The sequence below is a fragment of the Lytechinus pictus genome, chromosome 18, assembly GCF_037042905.1.
Source record: "Lytechinus pictus isolate F3 Inbred chromosome 18, Lp3.0, whole genome shotgun sequence".
In the NCBI taxonomy this organism is placed as follows: Eukaryota; Metazoa; Echinodermata; class Echinoidea; order Temnopleuroida; family Toxopneustidae; genus Lytechinus; species Lytechinus pictus.
Window position 1 is genome coordinate 7,151,939 of NC_087262.1, and position 18,636 is coordinate 7,170,574.

The 18,636-nt window shown below is 37.7% G+C and overlaps 1 protein-coding gene across 2 annotated transcripts; it reads right to left on the reverse strand.

Moving 5' to 3' along the window:
• Nucleotides 1–7,767: 7,767 nt before the first annotated feature.
• On the reverse strand, nt 7,768–18,085 carry LOC129282224 (sphingomyelin synthase-related protein 1-like). 2 transcript variants are annotated; one of them, XM_064113186.1, is made up of 6 exons: nt 17,726–18,085; nt 15,651–16,247; nt 14,944–15,061; nt 14,397–14,547; nt 13,164–13,553; nt 7,768–11,479 (listed from the first exon to the last, which is right to left on the reverse strand). In XM_064113186.1, the coding sequence occupies exons 2-5, from the start codon at nt 16,229–16,231 to the stop codon at nt 13,195–13,197; spliced, it is 1,209 nt and encodes a 402-aa protein (XP_063969256.1). In that variant the 5' UTR covers nt 16,232–16,247; nt 17,726–18,085; the 3' UTR covers nt 7,768–11,479; nt 13,164–13,194. The 2 variants fall into 2 exon arrangements, with proteins under 2 accessions (XP_063969256.1, XP_063969255.1); XM_064113185.1 differs by having other exon boundaries at nt 10,037–11,479; nt 13,204–13,553; nt 17,726–18,022.
• Nucleotides 18,086–18,636: the final 551 nt, after the last annotated feature.

The window sequence follows — 18,636 nt, forward strand, 5'->3', positions numbered from 1 at the left end:
CGCCCAATGTTCACACTATCCATTTAACTGGAAGGGATCCGGTGTGTTTGCCTCAATGGTGACTGGCTGGAGTACTCCCCAGGGAGCGGAGGTTGTGCAAATGTGAGTGGCAATGATTAATTTAATTTGACGACCTGTAGTTACCGCACAGAAACGTTGTTAGCGCTGACAGTGCACTAACAGAGGCCCTGTTATAATCAGTAATGTGGCAGCGATGCCTAATGTTACAACAAGGCATTGCTTAACATTGAAACAAATGTTTTGACTGAGAGATGTGACTGAGCTTACTGTTAGCGCTCTGTTAGGCTTACAACGTTTCTGATGCGGTTGGCACCGGATAATGATAAATCTATAAGCTCTTAGACATATACAATGTATGTCTGAAGTGTCTAACAAATAACCAGATTATTATTATGATTATCGCTTTGAATTTGACTCATTTCACGCTAATCAATCTTTTGTACAGATGATTTTGTTATTATTAATATGGTTATCACTTGAATCTCTTTTTTTTTTTGGGGGGGGGGAGGGAGGGAGGGATGGGATTAGCATTCACAGGGTAAATGACTGTATACATATTTCAATCAGCACATTTATTCCTGTAATGGCTTGTATGAGGTCTTCCTGATATTGCACATATCATCACATAGCAAAAGAGAAAGAAAGGCAGGTTTTGAATAGTTCATTATAGTTAAGTTTTACCATGTGCAAGATTTATCCTTGTGAATTTCTTGTTTTTATTGAATATTTGTTAAGCCTCGTTCACATATGTTGCGGCAAAGCAAAGCAACCTTTTATAGTGTTTAGATCTGATGAGTGAAGTCACATCGGTTGTCCTAATGAAGGCTCATAACATGCTCCAAGCATGCCCCAAGTCTCGAAAGGGGTCCAAAGATCTAAAAAAAAAACTTTTTATTTCATACTGTTGCATTATGGTGTCATGACCAGTTTTAAGTTTAAATATTCTGTATATCACGCAACTCTGGACAGATTATTTTGCGCCTAATGATTGTTTTCTTCTAAACTTCTTAAAAGGTTCAATCTGACTGCATTTTTGGTTGCAATTTACAAGATACAAGTGAATTGCAGCTGCAAAAGTTTGTGTTTATGCCTTGGTCATAGCCCACTGACCCTGTGCACCAAATGTTGCTTAAATTCTTTGCTGAGCTTTCTCGCACCACTTGTGAACGAGGCTTTACACCATTTTGAGTAAACCAAAGATCTAATATTTATTTGTATGTAGTAGACATTGAATTTCATCCAGCGTTTCACTTTGTTTTCTATGTGTAGCAAATTATTCATGATCTGTCGTCGTTTCTTTTTTGAGATAACTTGTGATTTGGGTGCGAGGGTGCATGTGTGTGTTTTTCCTCATCGCTTTTGGCTTTTCACCATTTCCAGGAGTGTATTATTTAAACTTTTTTTCTGTTGAATACTTCATTTTCCAATTTCCATTGACTTTGTACAAAGATCATGCAGTTCCAGTAGACAAAGCCTTAAAATGGTTCCCATTTTGCTTCGATTAACTATTGTTAATAAATAATATTACATTAGCTTTTTAAAAAAATCAATAAGGTATCAAATGACTTCTTAAAAAAAATGCATTCTTGAACAAGTAAAGTGATCGGGGGATTACAACTATACGTTTTGGATCAGAGTTCAGAATGAATCTTGCACCAAATTATTATTTTTCTCACTTTCTAATATTGTGAATGCCATATATTTCACTGCTTTATTTGCTTTCCTTGGACAGGAGTGCCCACTTCATATTTTAGATTGGCAATAGAAAAAAATTAAGCATTTCTAATGAAGCCTCGTGATAAAAAAAGGGAATATTAAATACATTTGTATTCAGGAGGAAATAATGCATGAAAAGTGTGTTTGCATTTTGATATGTGTTTAAGAAAAACATGTGCAGTGAAAATAAGTACATATTATCTGTCTAGTCTCTGTGCAAGGAAAAAAAATGTCTTTCTCGCAGTCACCTTTGGCAATTTGATTGAAGTATTTAAATCATTTAGCTCATTTCTAGCAATCATACTTTCTTGACCTACTGTCGTAGCAAGTCATTAGTAACCAATGTATTTGTGGCCAGTGCAAGCATTTGAACATTTCTGAACTATGTTAATGTATAAATTTGTTGAATTATGGTGATTTAATTTCCTATTATTCATTGTATAAATTTGTAAAAAGCTATGAAAAAATTGATTTATTTTCTTTGCTGCGTTAATCAAATCTCTGTTGGAGAAATCTGATTTTTGTGAATTTATTGACGTTAGAGGGAAGAGATTTTGTGGCAAAAAGAAGAATGTAACTGTTGATATGTAAATATGAGATCGGTTAGAGTTACTATACATTTTATTATACATTATTAACAAGTACTAATATATGCACTACAATATGTATTTCATCATATAATTCCTAAATATACCACAAATAATCCTAGCTAGTTAATTGGGAGTATGAATACCCTGAAATATATGTATGGAATTAGCATTTAATCCAAAGAAAATTTATCTTCGGACTGTGTGTTATATTAAAATATGAGTATGATGATAAAGGTCTTGTGCAACTCAACTAAGGAATGAATATACCTCTATTTATCAAACAATACATGTACTTGGAAAGTACAATATATGCCAGTGTATGCATATATCATTTGTTTGTATTTTAGGAATATATACTTAATTCATTACACAGTAAATATTCTTGAAATCATACTGTCAATGCATATTGATAGTGTTGAATTATATATTTTGACTTGGATTCTCCGAATACACATATTTCTCCTCCATTGGCGAAGAATGCTCAACCCCCCAAATTAAAACTATTATTTTGTGCTACTTTTAACCATGGTAAAGAGAAATCCAATAAGGTAATGAATCCAGTTAATCAAGTAATGCTGTATGCCCTCAGAAACAATGTATTGTGAAACTTCTTTAAGAGATATTACATTTTGAAATTGCCTAGATGAGTGACCATATGATTGGACATTATGGGGATTATTAATTGATTATGCACTGGGGATTAACTAATCTTATCCCTTTATGTGGATAAGGATCAAACACTGTTTTTTTTTTAAACTTATAGTTATGTTGCTTTCTTTTTGTGTGCTGTGTGAAGTAGCAAGTATTAATCCAAGATTTTGAATCTTTTTTTTATGTTCCAGTACAAAGTAAATGGTACTTGTGTCCAGTTACACATACTTAATGTTCTATTTTTATGTAAACAAAAGAAAACATTGTTTTTTTTTATCAGATAGCATGTAAATGAGAGTGAGAGAACACTAAAAATATGTTAATTTGATTAAGTTGTATTTGTGTCTTTTTTGGAAAGGATGTTTTTTTTTTAAATTCTTTTCTGAATATAGTATTTTCTGCAATGTATTTTATTTATGATCTAAGACAATGTTTTGGGCGATATGAGTATGTTCTATTTTGTTTTTGTCGATATTGCTATTGTTGATGTATATTTCGCTTTTCATGTATGAAAGAACTATAATTTTAACAAAATTTGCACTCAATTCAGACCCACCTTATAATTTTCTTTCTTTACAATAAAACATATGTGTCATCTTTTTAATTTGAATCATATTGGCAGTTTATCTTAATTTTTATTATGATGAATATTTTCTTGTTCTTGTAGATTTCACAGTTTTTAATTTTGGCAAATTTTATGTACATATAATTTTTTGGGGGTTGCACGCTCAGAAATCAATTGCATTTCTTGCAAAAAAGCTTTTTTTTTTAAAATGAATTTAGAAATTTTTTGTTTTGTTTTTAACTCCACCCGAGGCCCTTAACACAAAGCTTAGCAATCATTGTAGAACATTTTGTTACAATTGATTGCATTGACTACAATTTACAACTGTCGTGAAAATCAAGCGTACAATTAATCGCTAACCTTTGTGTCACGGGACCCATAGTGATTGAATGCAGGGTTGATTTTTCACTATTGATTGCACCGATTTGAAATCAATAGCCAAGTTTAATGTGACAGGGCTTACATCATTTTCACATTAAAATGGGTCAGTCTCTATACTGAGCACACATAGTAGGTTTAAAGACAGCTATGACCAAATATAACGGAAGAGCCCTTTGTGAATTCAGAAACTGATCATGAGAAGTCCATGGACGGTTTTTCTTGCGTATTTGCCAAAAATATAACTTTTTAGATACATTTTAATCTGAAATTCAATGTGTAAATAAACTAACAAGTGTTTTAATCATTCTATTTCATGCTAGTACATGCTATGTTCAGCAATAAAAGCACATATTGACAACTAATATATTTGTGTTTTTTTCCAGGACTGGTTGAAAATTCTTGTTTATTTGTGTGGAAAGGACAGAAAAGAAAAGTTAAGAGAGATGAGAGATTGTGAGAGAGTTGGAAGAAGTGCTTGGGGAAGAAAGGAAGGGAAGAGGGGAAAGAAAGGAAGGGAAGAGAGGGGGAAAGAAAGGAAGGGAAGAGAGGGGAAAGAAAGGAAGGGAAGAGAGGAAAGAAATGAAGGGAAGAGAGGGTAAGAAAGGAAGAGAAGAGGGGAAGAGAGGGTAAGAAAGGAAGGGAAGAGAGGGGAAAGAAAGGAAGGGAAGAGAGGGGGAGAAAGGAAGGGAAGAGAGGGGAAAGAAAGGAAGGGAAGAGAGGGGAAAGAAAGGAAGGGAAGAGAGGAAAGAAATGAAGGGAAGAGAGGGTAAGAAAGGAAGAGAAGAGGGGAAAGAAAGGAGGGGAAGAGTGGGTAAGAAAGGAAGGGAAGAGAGGGGAAAGAAAGGAAGGGAAGAGAGGGGGAAAGAAAGGAAGGGAAGAGAGGGGAAAGAAAGGAAGGGAAGAGGGGAAAGAAATGAAGGGAAGAGAGGGTAAGAAAGAGAGGGGAAAGAAATGAAGGGAAGAGGGGAAAGAAAGGAAGGGAAGAGAGGGGAAAGAAAGGAAGGGAAGAGAGGGGAAGAAACAAAGGGAAGAGGGGAAAGAAAGGAAGGTAAGAGAGGGGAAAGAAAGGAAGGGAAGAGAGGGGAAAGAAAGGAAGGGAAGAGGGGAAAGAAAGGAAGGGAAGAGGGGAAAGAAAGAGAGGGGAAAGAAAGGAAGGGAAGAGGGGAAAGAAAGAGAGGGGAAAGAAAGGAAGGGAAGAAACAAAGGGAAGAGGGGAAAGAAAGGAAGGGAAGAGAGGGGAAAGAAAGGAAGGGAAGAGGGGAAAGAAAGGAAGGGAAGAGGGGAAAGAAAGGAAGGGAAGAGGGGAAAGAAAGAGAGGGGGAAAGAGAGGAAGGGAAGAGAGGGGAAAGAAAGGAAGGGAAGAGAGGGGAAAGAAAGGAAGGGAAGAGAGGGGAAAGAAAGGAAGGGAAGAGAGGGGAAGAAACAAAGGGAAGAGGGGAAAGAAAGGAAGGGAAGAGAGGGGAAAGAAAGGAAGGGAAGAGAGGGGGAAGAAAGGAAGGGAAGAGAGGGGAAAGAAAGGAATGGAAGAGAGGGGAAAGAAAGGGAGGGAAGAGGGGAAAAGAGGGAGGGGGTTAAGAGAGGGGAGAGCAGGAACGATGGGAGCAACAAATGGAGAGATATAGGAAAGAGAGGGAGGAGAGAGAGATAGAGAAAAGAATGACTGGTATATAACTTGAATGGATTTAGAAATGGCGATTGGCAGGATATGGTGATCAACAGATGATGGAGGATGACGGGCCGTGGAACGGTTTTCAAAGTGGGGGGGGGGGGGGCTGACCATGCAAAAAATCACAATCATATGGTAATTTTTACGTTTTTGTACACGGTTTTAGAAAAAAAGTGGGGAGCTGAAGCCCCCCCCCCCCCCCGCGGCCCCTGGATGATAATAGTGATGAAAGCAATGCCGATTGAGATGGTGGTGTATTTTTTCCCCCAACTTTTTAGCCCTCCAAAGGCCTTTTATTGAGGCAAATAATGGCTACAGTATTGGTGACAATGATGATTATAATGTGAAAATAATGATGGTAATGATGATGATCACCTTTATAAGTGGTGGAATGAAGATGGTAGTGATTAGGATGATAATGAAAGCGGTGATGTTTATAAAGATGATGTTCATGTTTAGTGATGATATAAAGATGATGATCATGTTTAGTGATGATGGAAATGGTGCTTATATCGATGATGATGGTACTGATATTACCATTGCGTATTGGAAACGGTAGTCCCTATATAAAGCCTTTGAGGATCGCAAAGTTCAAGAGCTTTATACAAGTTTAAGATCTGATGTAAGGATGGTAACAGTGGAGAGGAGGTGATAGTGATGATTGCAGTCATGGTAATGATAGCCTTTTGACAAGGCCTTGTGACTTGTCTCTATTCTTTGTCAAGTAGTGGCTGAGACGAGACTACCGGCTGATGAAGAGCATTGGCGATACCCGAGTGGTGACACGCGCGTAAAACATTCCCCATAGACTTGTGTGTTAAAATGGCACTTAAGAAAAATTCATAAAAAATAAATGTGAAATTAGAGGGTCGAATGTTTACTACAGTACCTTTGGATAGGATATATATCTGACATTCCATATCTGACCAGAGAAGGGTATCGTAGCCAGCTCATTTTAAAAATAAATCGCCATTTATGAAGATAACTATGATGGGATCAAATTCATCAACTGAAACAGTAAAATAGCCCCAATTTTTCCGTCAGTCAAAAAATAGTTCCAAATCATTGATATATCTTCCCAATTTGGGCAAAGGAAGTTCAGTAGTTACCATTTCTAGAATCAGTGTTAGATTTTGAATCATATTCATACACTTTTGTCAATCAGCAATATCAAATTGAAAAAAATCGAATGGGTTGGGTCGAACGAATATCTTTAGCCCTCCTGTTGTAATTAGGATCATGGCATCGAGTGAGCGCGAGAGCTTGAAATCCTCGCACTCAGGTATCACAGGCCTAATTCATTTCCCATAGACTCGTGTGTTAAAGTGGCACAAAAAAAAATTCATTAAAAAATAAGGAGGAAATTTGAGGGTTGAATGTTTACTACCAGTGGACAGGATATATGTCTGAGATTCCATATCTGACCAGAAAAGGGTACCTCGACCGGCTCATTTTAAAAATAAATCGGCATTTATGAAGACTACACCTGACAGGATCAAATTCATCACTTGAGAGAGTAAAATGGCCCTAATTCTTCCGCCAGTAAAAAAAAGTTCCAAAGTAGTGATATATCTTTCCAATTTGGACAAAGGAAGTTCAGTAGGTACCCTCCCTAAAATCAGTGTTAGATTGTCAATCATATTCATTAATTTTTGTCAATCAGCAATATCAAAATTGAGCAATGGGTTGGCTCGAATGAATATCTTTGGCCTGCCAGTTGTAGTTAGGCCCGTGTGACCCTCACCCGGCTTTTTGCGAATAGTCTGTTTTCCAGTCGGTAGGTATGTGATATAAATATCACAACAGACACGGGGCCTTCTTAAAGGCTATGGTTTGATGGTGGTGGTGCTAATTCTGATGGCCTTACAATAACAGTCAATAGTTCTGGTGTTTCACAAAGAGTTGAGTCTGAAAGTAAATGCTTCAAAAGCAACACGCACAGGATATTTCATGAAGTCTCATTGATTCATACATGGTAGAGTGCACCCCCTATTAAAAGACAATAATACCAATAATTTGATGTAGTATAGACCAAAATCAACTCGGAATTTGAGTCAAGACTTCAGTATTTGTGAAACATCCCCAATTCTATTTCCACGCACAGCACAAACATAATAATTCAAGTATTTCAATACATTCAAAGTTCACTGAAATATAGACATGGATAAATGTGTTATGTGTTGCATAAATAGTCTTTAATCAAAATTGTGAAGTACACTTAAATATCATAAATGTTTATTAAAAATAGATATTGGAAATATATATGCATCTACCCTCAGTCAATTATGTAATACATGAAAAAATATAACCAGTACTGCTTGTGCATGTTTTATGACTATTCATAAATAAGGTTATACATTTCTCCTCTCATTGTGCAAAACAATTGATTGAATAAATAATTAACAAAAATACTTCACATTTCTCCACTTTCTGGTCTCCGGACAAAATTTTTAAAATTCACTAAAATTTAGAGAACTGTAACCCAAATAATTCATCATTGCAACTTACTAATATCTATGAAATAAAATGAAGATCTAATTTAAAAGCAGCATATACTGTCAGAATTTTTCATATTTGGTTTATGAAGTTGACTTGTGAGGTTGTACATCTATCTTTCCTCACATACACGTAATTACACAATTTCAAACATAAAAACACTCCCTCCACAAACAGAATATATAATTTCAAACATAATTATATAATAGATCAATTTTTCATGAAATAAAACATACATATATATGTTTTCAAGATATTAACTGTAATAACTCATATGCAAATTCAACGTGCTCCTCCAAGATATAAAATAAAAATTGCTAAAATGTCCTCCAAAATGATGTCGTCCTTCATTACTCCATTTAAAATCAACCGAAACAGCAACTAAAACACAATTAAAACAGAGAAATCATGAGGTTTCATATGCACAGCAAACAAAACACTAAAAACAATTATGATCAAGATATGCTTAAAAAGGGCTATGTGCATATTAAAACAAAGACAGTGAGAGTCAATGGGAATAGAATTACATGTACATGTTCTACACTTGTTTGGTGTACTGTAGTGCTAAGTAAACAAGTTTAAGGGAAATTTGGGCCTATACTCGTATGAGCAATTCCATAAAATATACGTCTGATTCCATATATCTGGGACCTTCATGAGATTGTCTGTCTCTGATTTCTTGTTCTTTTGAATGCTCTCAAATGATCATGATTTCGTCAGTTTATGAAGTGAAGTAGGAATTGAGAAAAATAGGGGTCAGATGTACAAAATGGTGGATTCTTTTATGGAATTGCCCATATGCAATGCTTCGTTTTATCTTTGGTACATAATTGTAATGAAAATATAAAATAAAATACATGCAAGATTTTGCTTTCCGATTTTAACAAAATACATGTACTGTACACACATGTATAAATTAAGTGAAAGATATTGTGCTTTCAAGCATGATATAAAACATATTTGTGAAATATTAGTTGTAAACTGTTTCAAATTGCAGTTTTATACATATCTGTGCACAATATAAACTTTAGATTATTATGATTATTAAACACAAACAGTCCAGAAAAAAACCATAAAGCTGTTCGTAAGTTAAGAGAGACATTCAGAACGAGTGTTGATCCTTTCTTGTGATAAATGGTATATTAATTGGTGATGGTTTAGCGCGTAAGAAAGGTTCACCAGTCGTTCTTAAAGTCGCTCTTATCTTACGAAGAGCTTTATGAAACGGCCCCCAGTATATGATCTGGGTATAAGGGGAAAAAACGTGCTATTACCCTTTTAAACAGTAGGAATGTGACGTCATTTTTTAAACAGGTACATTCATTTTTATTGCACAATCGCTTTCCTGCGCCAACAGGTATTGTACTCCAAACGTTGACGAATAACATCACAGATTATACACATGATAATAGCAATCTCAACAATGAAACTTACACTCTACTGACCTTTGACCTACGATTCTTCCTGTTATTGGTGAATGGGTACAGGATATCCGACCATAGAATATTCACCATGCCACATCCTTGATTACTTATGATAAGAGTAAGACACAAGAGTGTGAAACAACTGAGTAGATTTCCAATCTTCAAGCCAAGCTTACAATTTTTTAAAGAATGAAGGGCATACCAGTACTGCTTTTAGTGGAAAAAAAAGCAGTCTTCTACACACGTCCAGCTATACATGTGTATCAGGAATGCCATTATTTAGAGTTAAGTCGGAATTCAGAATTTTTAAAGTGGAAGTTTACCCTGGAGAAAAGTTTGTTGTTAAAATAGTATTAAAAAAATATATATATATTGGTGAAGGTTTGAGGAAAATCTATCAAAGATTAAGTTATTAGACTTTTTATATTTTGATTTGTGATGTCATATACGAGTAGCTGCCCCATATGTTATGTATCATAAAATGCATAAATTTTTTAATGGTTCTTGATGACTTTTTTTTCTTTTTGGAGCAGGTGTGAAATGATTTGTCTATTGATATACAATAAAAACCATTTTCAATTTTCTGAGAAAATGACAATTTATTTCTTACAATACAATGTCTATGTATGAAAGCTGCTTGCATATATATGACATCACAAATCAAATAATTAAACTTCTGATAACTTTTTATTCCTTGATGGACTTTCCTAAAACCTTTGGCAATATTTTTGAATTATTTTTCTGCTTTATTTACAATAATGTTTTTGTCAGGGTGAACTTTTCCTTTAAATGTATGTTTGGCCATATGAAACACCCTTTTTTGTAGATATATATGGTTTTCAGACTATTTTTATCAAGCCTAAGTAGCATCCCTGATATATAGACCAATTCGCTGGATGGGGGGGAGACTTCACAATACCTGATGAAAGTTGATTTACTGACATACCAACACACCTGGCTCATTGCATAATAAATACATTGCTGAAAGTGCTTTTATTCTTCACTTCGACCTCCCCCCCCCCCCCCCAACTCAACATTGACAATATGTCACTGGTGATGCAGGATGGACACATCATTAAAAACTAAACTTGACACCAGAGCCATTTAAAATCAACTTGACACCAGAGTGGCTGGTTACACTATCAAACATCAATATGTCACTGGTGTTGCTAGATGGACACATTATTCAAAACTGAATTTGATATCACTGTTGTTCAAAATCAACTGTGCCACCCGAGTTGAGAAGTGATGCAGGATGGACTCAGGATTTAAAACTAAACTTGACACCACAGTCATTCCAAATCAACGTGATGCCAGAGTTGCAAGATGGACACATGTAAAACTAAATTTGCTACCAATGTTGTTCAAAATCAACTGTGGCACCAGAGTTGAGAAATGAACACTATTTCAAATCAATCTGAACCAGAGTTTTACGCAAGATGGACACATCATGTTATTTAACTTGACACCAATGTCACTCAAAAGTCAACTTGACAACAGACTTGCAAGACTGGTGTCAAGTTCTAGCTTAATAACATGTGTCATATGTTATTATACTAGAACTTGACACCAGTGTCATTAAAACAATAACTTGACATCAGAGCACAGCACAATCCAAAAGCCAGGAGTAAGACACTTTATCAATGGAGAAGGATGTGAAAGATGTCGATAGGGAAAAAATACAGAAGAGTTATGGATAACAATATATAATAATATACGATTTGTATAGCGCACAAGGTGCTCAAGGCACTCCTATATTACCTCGGCTAAGCTGGTCTACCGATCCCGGTGCGAACAGCTTTTTGAGGAATTACTTCCTGCTGGTACCCATTCACCTCACCTGGGTTGAGTGCAGGACAGTGTGGATAAATTTCTTGCTGTAGGAAAACACGCAATGGCTGGGAAACGAACCCACGTCCTTCAGATTGAAAGACAAGAGTCTTAACCACAAGACCACCATGCCCCACGTCTAGGGAAATGGAAAGAAAAGGGAGGGAGAGAGAGAGAGAGAGAGAGAGAGGGGGACAGAGAGAGAGGGGAGGGGGATGAAAGAGAGAGAGAAAATAGGGAGAGAGTGAAAGAAATATCAAATCATACAATTTAGATTTCAGTCAATTAATACCATACTGAGTAGAAAAATAGACATATTCAAGATCATAAAGATATTGCAGTACATTTTAAAACCATTTCATCTTTCCTAGTACTGCTCTGATCTCTAATACAATTGATCCAATCAAAAACTTCTTGATTAACTCCAACAATTACAAAACCACTAGGTCATTTCTAGCAATTTGAGTGATTTGTAATAGGCACCATCATTCTTTAGTCAAGTCACAATTTATAATTAAGGCATTAATATCTTTTCACCATATTCCAAAACATTTGGAAGCTTTTAAAAAACACTCACTGAATTGCACTTTATATGGGAAGATATAAACACTGGTAATTTCTTTCCTCATGCGTAGTAAATTTACGTTGCTCGATACGAGAACAGAACTAGTAAAAACCAAAGTCTGATTCCAAGCCTTTAACCTGCGATGCAAGTGTGGTGTGGTGCGCGTTCAGTGGCGGACGTGACCCGGAGAGACAAAGCATTGGAGGGGCACAGCATTGTTCACAAACAATACAGTGCCCCTCCAATCATTGTCTCGATCCTCCAGGTCACGGTACGCCACTGTGAACGACATTCAATCGTATTCGGACTTCTCTCTTTAGGCATATTCAGAAGTTTGTCAGTTCCAGGTATTCTCTGATAGGGAAATTTGCCTAGATCTACCCCGATCAGAAAATACCCTGTACTTTCGACGATGTGAAAACAAACTACTCATAATATATCCCAAAAGAAAATACCCGCTAAATACAATGTAGTAGGTACTTGCCAAAATTACAAGAAATTTGCAAGGATTTTTTGAAGGTCATGGGTGTTTTGGCAGTGTGAAAGCAAATTACGAGAACTTTCTCAACTGTGGAAATAGTTGGACGCCTACCCTACACTAAGGCCTCGCCTGTTAATAAGACCACACTGCGCATGCTCGTCGTAACTTTGAAAACTTACCCGAAAAGGTCTGCTTTGGGTAGGTGTGAATGCAAAATTTTTTCACTGGGTATGTTGAGGCCTGAACAGAGAACGTTGTTGTAATTTAACAGGACTGGGATTCTGGAGATCAAGGCTTTCTGAATACACCTTTTGTGAAACACCCACCAGGGCCCCGCCTTACTGATCCGATCAACCTCAACTATATGGAAATCCATCAATGTCATAATTTTTTCCACTGGAAATTTGCACAATGTCCTCTGTAAACAAAGAGAGGCACACTAAATTTTCAAGAAAAAGATTGATGTATGAATATCCATATTTTAATTATTTTATTCATTTTATTATTTTGAGTAAATATTTTTAACATGCATATTAGATGCTGACGTTGCTTGCTTTCCATAGTTGTGATTGCATTGGATCAATCGCAACTCTTTGTAAGATGGGACCCTGGAGTACAAGTTCCTGGAGGGCATGCTTCATTGTAGGAACCTTTTACTTACCCAAATGGCAACTCCCTCAACGCAACTTGCCAGTCACCAGGAAGTCGTCCTTGACCTTCCCAATGTAAAATTTTACAAGAACAAACATAACTCTTGGAAAGTACATGACCACATACCACAACATATTTCCACAACCAAAGTCTTAGACTATCTTGCCTTCCCTTTAGGCCTTTTGGCTGGTCTGTTGACCGGACCTTCCCTGATACGCTCCATGATCTTCGTTAAAGAGGGGAGGGGGAACTCATACTCGTTCGGAACGATACCGTCGACGTTCGCCTCGAAGAACGAGAACATAGGGAACCAGACCCTGACCCGCTCGTCGCCCCCCTGTCGGAGGGCCCGGTTGTTGGCGAGGGTATGGTAGTAGAGGAAGAGGCGCGAGGTGATGTAGAAGGCGATGAAGACGTCGATGGTGTAGTGCTCGTGGCCGGCGAGGATGAAGAAGATCCCGAACAGGTTGATCACCCACGTTGCGGTGTGAAGGATGTGGAACTTGCGTGGGGAATCTGAAAAAGCCATAATACTTACAAATTAAGATAATGATCTAATAGCGAAGAAATTGTGTTCTATCAAACTTCCAAATTTCCAACAATCAAGGTATACCCAACTCTCTCATATGATATTAGTTGTTTTGCTTTCCCTCAATCTTTGTATGTGTATTGTAACGAGTGAAATGATATTACATCAAATTGTGAGGCATGAAGTCACCCACTCATATATATTTTACAGGGGTTCCATCTTATTGCTTGTTCGGTCAACTGCTTCATATTTTTGGAGAGGACACCTTTGGACAGACAAAAGATGCGACAACATTGGAACGTGAACTACCTGAAGACTATGAGTATGTGGGCAAAGTAAACATTCCTAAGTTTGTTGCATTGATACAAGCATTCTCAAAGTCACAATATTTTTGTACTTAGGCATGAAAATACCGAATTCGGAGATGAAAATAATTTTGGAAGGAACCGACACCCCATTTTTGGTTCTTAATCACACAAAATCAAATTATCTGCAGCATTTGGGGTAACCAATTTTTAAACAATCGCAATGCAGTAATCAATTCTGATTGGTAAAACAATGCCTTACGATTGTCGTTTCGTCTGCTATACACTGTCCAGCTGCCATGTTTCCACTTGGTGTACTCATTATTTTGCATTTTGTCATTGGACAACACTTGTTTATACCAGCGGAATCTCCTGGTCCAAGATCCCATAAGGTTAGGTAGTTAAAGCTCGATAGATTAGATATTGTTTATTATGTATTATACATGTACCGGCCGCGATCGACTCTACACAGGTGTAGACCAAAAGGCAAGTCATCACTGTGGATGGCTCGAGAGCTTTACTTACATTCCGTAATGAAGAAGTTGGCAAGGGTTATACAAGTCGTGTGTCCGCTGAACATGTAGTCTCCGCATGTATGAACACCAGTCAAGGACATACCTAGACCCAAACAGATCTCTACTGCTCTGGACAGTTTGTCCCACACAGTACCATAGACCTAGAACAAGAAATTGAGGGAAAATGGTTTTAATGTAGGCCTACATGCAATCAAGGCTGGAATATGGTAGATCATGTGAAATGTACAAGTTCCAGTATCTTCTAACTTGTAAATGAGGCTGATTTTTTTAATTTTCTTGAATCTGCTGATTTCTTGAAAATAATTGAATGTGATCTGTTAAATATCTAGCACCCTACATGTATCTCTGTAATGTTTTTACATGTAGTTTTCTTTTGGAGAAGCGATATGCGAGTAGGCTAATTACCCCTTCTGCAACTACCATATTTCATCATGTCTGAACGTATAATATTTAATAATGAATCAGAACTTTAATTGCACATCTAGATCCATGACGACACAATAACATCTTAATATTCATAACTGATAACAACTCACTTTGGCTGAGCACCGTAAATGCATACCAGGCACTGAGAGTGATGTCACAAACATTGTCACACACCGAAGTAGAAACACCGTCCCTGCGATGGCAAAGAGACGTCTCATCACAATGCTCCTGCACAGAATATACAAGAAAATGAAAATTGAGCAAACAAGGGGTTACATTATGTCTTGCTACTCTAGAGTCTAGAGAGGCCAGGTGTATGTACAGAGGCTGCACCGCCCATTACTTTTTTGTTCTACATGTATGCAGTCTCCTTTAGGTGGGGGGGGGGGCATATAATGCGATACAAGGACATGTCGCTTTGACAACACATTTGATGACTTGGGTTAAGAAACATTGAAACAAGTATGTTGTTGTTTAAGCTGATGCAGCGCGTATCATTCAAGATTTAAAATAATAAAACGATCATGATGTACATGTATAAAAAAAGACTAGGTCTATGTCATTAATCATGGAGGAATAAAAAAAGGTACATTATCAGTACCTTCCCTTCAGATTAAGAATATTTCAGATATGAATTAATGAAGGGTGACATGACATTTTCTCAGGCGACAGGGTTGGGGTTGCAATAGGGTTTATAATGTTAGGATTAAGGATAGGGTATATTATCCATGGTTGAAGTTGGTCATTCCATCAATGTGTTGAATATACAGTACAGTGGAGCAAATGTCATGTAACGGAATGAAGAAAGGTGAAATACCTGTGCTTGTGAAGGAAGAGGACTAGAAAACACAGAACAGCAAGAATGATACCACAGAGTTCACAGGCTTGAAACGCCCAAGGAATCAACGGAATACTATCCAGGACGATGTCTGGCAATGGAGGGTACTTCTCCATATCAGGCACTCGGTCATGCACGACAGTCAGGACAAAGGCTGTGAGGAGGAACACCAAGGTGACGTAGATGATGCTTAAGACGGTCTTGAAGACTTCCGGTTCTAATCTCGTTGCAAGGTGTTTCTTTGACTGATTCACCTCATCCGCTCTGACGTGATTCTGATTGGTTATCCGGGCAGTGTTTGTTGACGGGGCAAAACCATTTGATATCTGCCCTTGATTGCCAATGTGACGTTTTAAAAGATCGATCTGATGGATCAGGCGTTTGATATCTCCGAGGACTTTCAGAGAGACGGGAGGACTGCGCAGGTCGGCTTCGGACAGAAGCAGTAATGCCTGACCGTCGATCATGTGGTCGGTGCACAGTTGACGCGAGTACTGACTGAAGCCGTTGGTGGATAACCACTTGGCCACATCCTTGCAGGTCCAGGATTCAACGTCCATGTTTGGCACATTTAACCTACATGTACAATGAATGACAAAAAAAATGGCATTTCATAAAGCTGTTTATAAGTTACTAAGAACCACAACCATATGCTCTTAAGTGCTGAACTTGATGAAATGGCTACTTGGTCAACTCCTTGTGGTCTCAACCCACATGATCTAATTCTGTTTCATCTACAAACAGTTTGTCTAATAACTTGTCAGTCTTTCAGGGAGGCGCGATAGCTCAGTCGGTAGAGCGGGGGTTTCGGATTCCGGTGACCCGGGTTCGATTCCCAAGTGGTGTGCTAGTGCCCTTTGGTAAGGCATTTATCCTCATTACCAGGTCCCTCGGAGAGGACCTTAAGCCGTTGGTCCCCTGGTTGCTTGCTCACAGGCATTCGTGCTTTCTTAGCAGTCAGGTAAAACAACCTCGGTATAAGTTATATGTAAAACGTACATGTACTCTTCTCTAATTACCATTTTATCTAAACACTCGTACTGTGAGGTTTATTTTACCAAAGAGCAAAACAAGTATTTTCCGGGGGGGGGGGGGGGGGGGGCACTCACATATATTGGTGGTACGGGGACGTGCCGCTTTGATGACACCCTTTTTCAGACCTAATTTTCAGTTCTCTAGATACTCCGAATGACAAAAGTTCCGTTCAGAAGCCGTCCCACCCCGCTCGCAAGACCCCCGTTACTAAACATCTCAGTTCCCAAGCCCTGCCAAATTTGTCCAGCGCGAGCTCCGCATGCGAGAGCTGCGCACGCACGGCTTCACAACTCCCTCAGCTAGCAGCTCCATGCACCGCTAGCGCCCACATACATGAACAATGCAACCGTGCACCGTACTGCTTGTACCACGATCCCATTCCATAGACCCTATTTTTCACACCGCCCAGTATATTTTCGTTCCCGAAACCCCATATTTTATCCGTGTGGTCAGTTCCTTAGACCCCCATTTCAGGGTTTCGTGAATGAAGCACACCCCCATCAAAATATAATTTAATTCCCCCCCCCTGATTATTTTCCTCTCAGAAGATATTTTAGTGTCTCTGTCTATACATATAAACTGCTAACTTATTATCTCTATTCTCAATAAAAGTATTTAAAAAAAAGAAACAGTTTAGAGAGTTCCCATGGAATGCAACCATTTTGTTATATCATCTGATCATAACTATAATTGTTCATTGATTGAGTGCATTTTGGAGGACAAACAATAAAAACCTGTGCATTAAACCATGATCAATTATAGTATACTAACCTCGCATGTTGTGTGAGTGGGATACCCATTGATAATGGCCTCCAACAGGCAACACTAACTGTCTGGGGATTTAGTTGATTTTAACATTTTCTAACATTTTACTAAGTACTAGTATCAACATCATATTAATTATTGGTGAGTGTAGCCAACATGTAGTCCCTCCTCTCGAATTTTACCACAAAACTCAAAAGTAAGAAATTTAAGATTAACCTACCGTATTAGTGTGAGTGGAGTTAAATAACACTTACCAATGTCCATGCACAGCGAGTCAAAACTAGATACCGATAATTTTGACTCTTTGAGAAGATACTGACGTTATTTGAGTACTGCAGCTGCTAGACCAAAACAAAAGCTTCGCCTTCACTCAGTCTCTGTATTTTGATTGTTCCGCTGAACTACGGTACCGTGCGTTGGCTCACTCAGAATGGGGATGAAAGTAAAATGTCAGAAATTGTTGAAAAATCCCCAGAAACGACGGTTATTCCTGTCTATGCAGCTGCATGAGCTTCGTTTGCCGCGACAGACAGTACGTGCTACTTTACAGTAAAGAGCTAGAGAGCCGACCGAGATTCGTGGCGGCGGACGGCCCAGCGATTCCCCGACCCCTCGCTCTATGTTGCACCATAGAGGCTATGCGTGGGAAATATCAGCTGGTTAATCAAAATACAAAGTGCGACGACATTGCGCAAGAAAGGTCAACAAACTCTATTGCTGATGTTTCGCGATGTTCGGATGCTGTGTTTGGTTTTGAAAAGGGGCAGTTTGGTTTTGAAAAGGGACAGTGTAACCCCCAATATTGTGGAATTCAAAGCTCGTATCAAAGGTATTAAGGATATTGAATTGAATTCTTATTGATTCAATCAAATATTTTGTGAACCTCATACTTACCCACGGTAGTATTGATTATTTTAAAGTCAATATTTAATTTTGTATATAGTGTAAATACATTTGTGTTACAGTGTTTATATATAATTTTATAGAATTTTGCTGATTATTTTACTCTACTTATATCATATTACCCTTGTATAAAATTTTGATAGGGGGTCTACATTTTACAAGCTTTGCTTTTTAGTAGGCCCCTCCACTTTTTTCATTTCATTGCTACGTTTCAATCCTGTGTGTTATGCATTTTTCCAGTGTTAAAATGATTTATTATAAA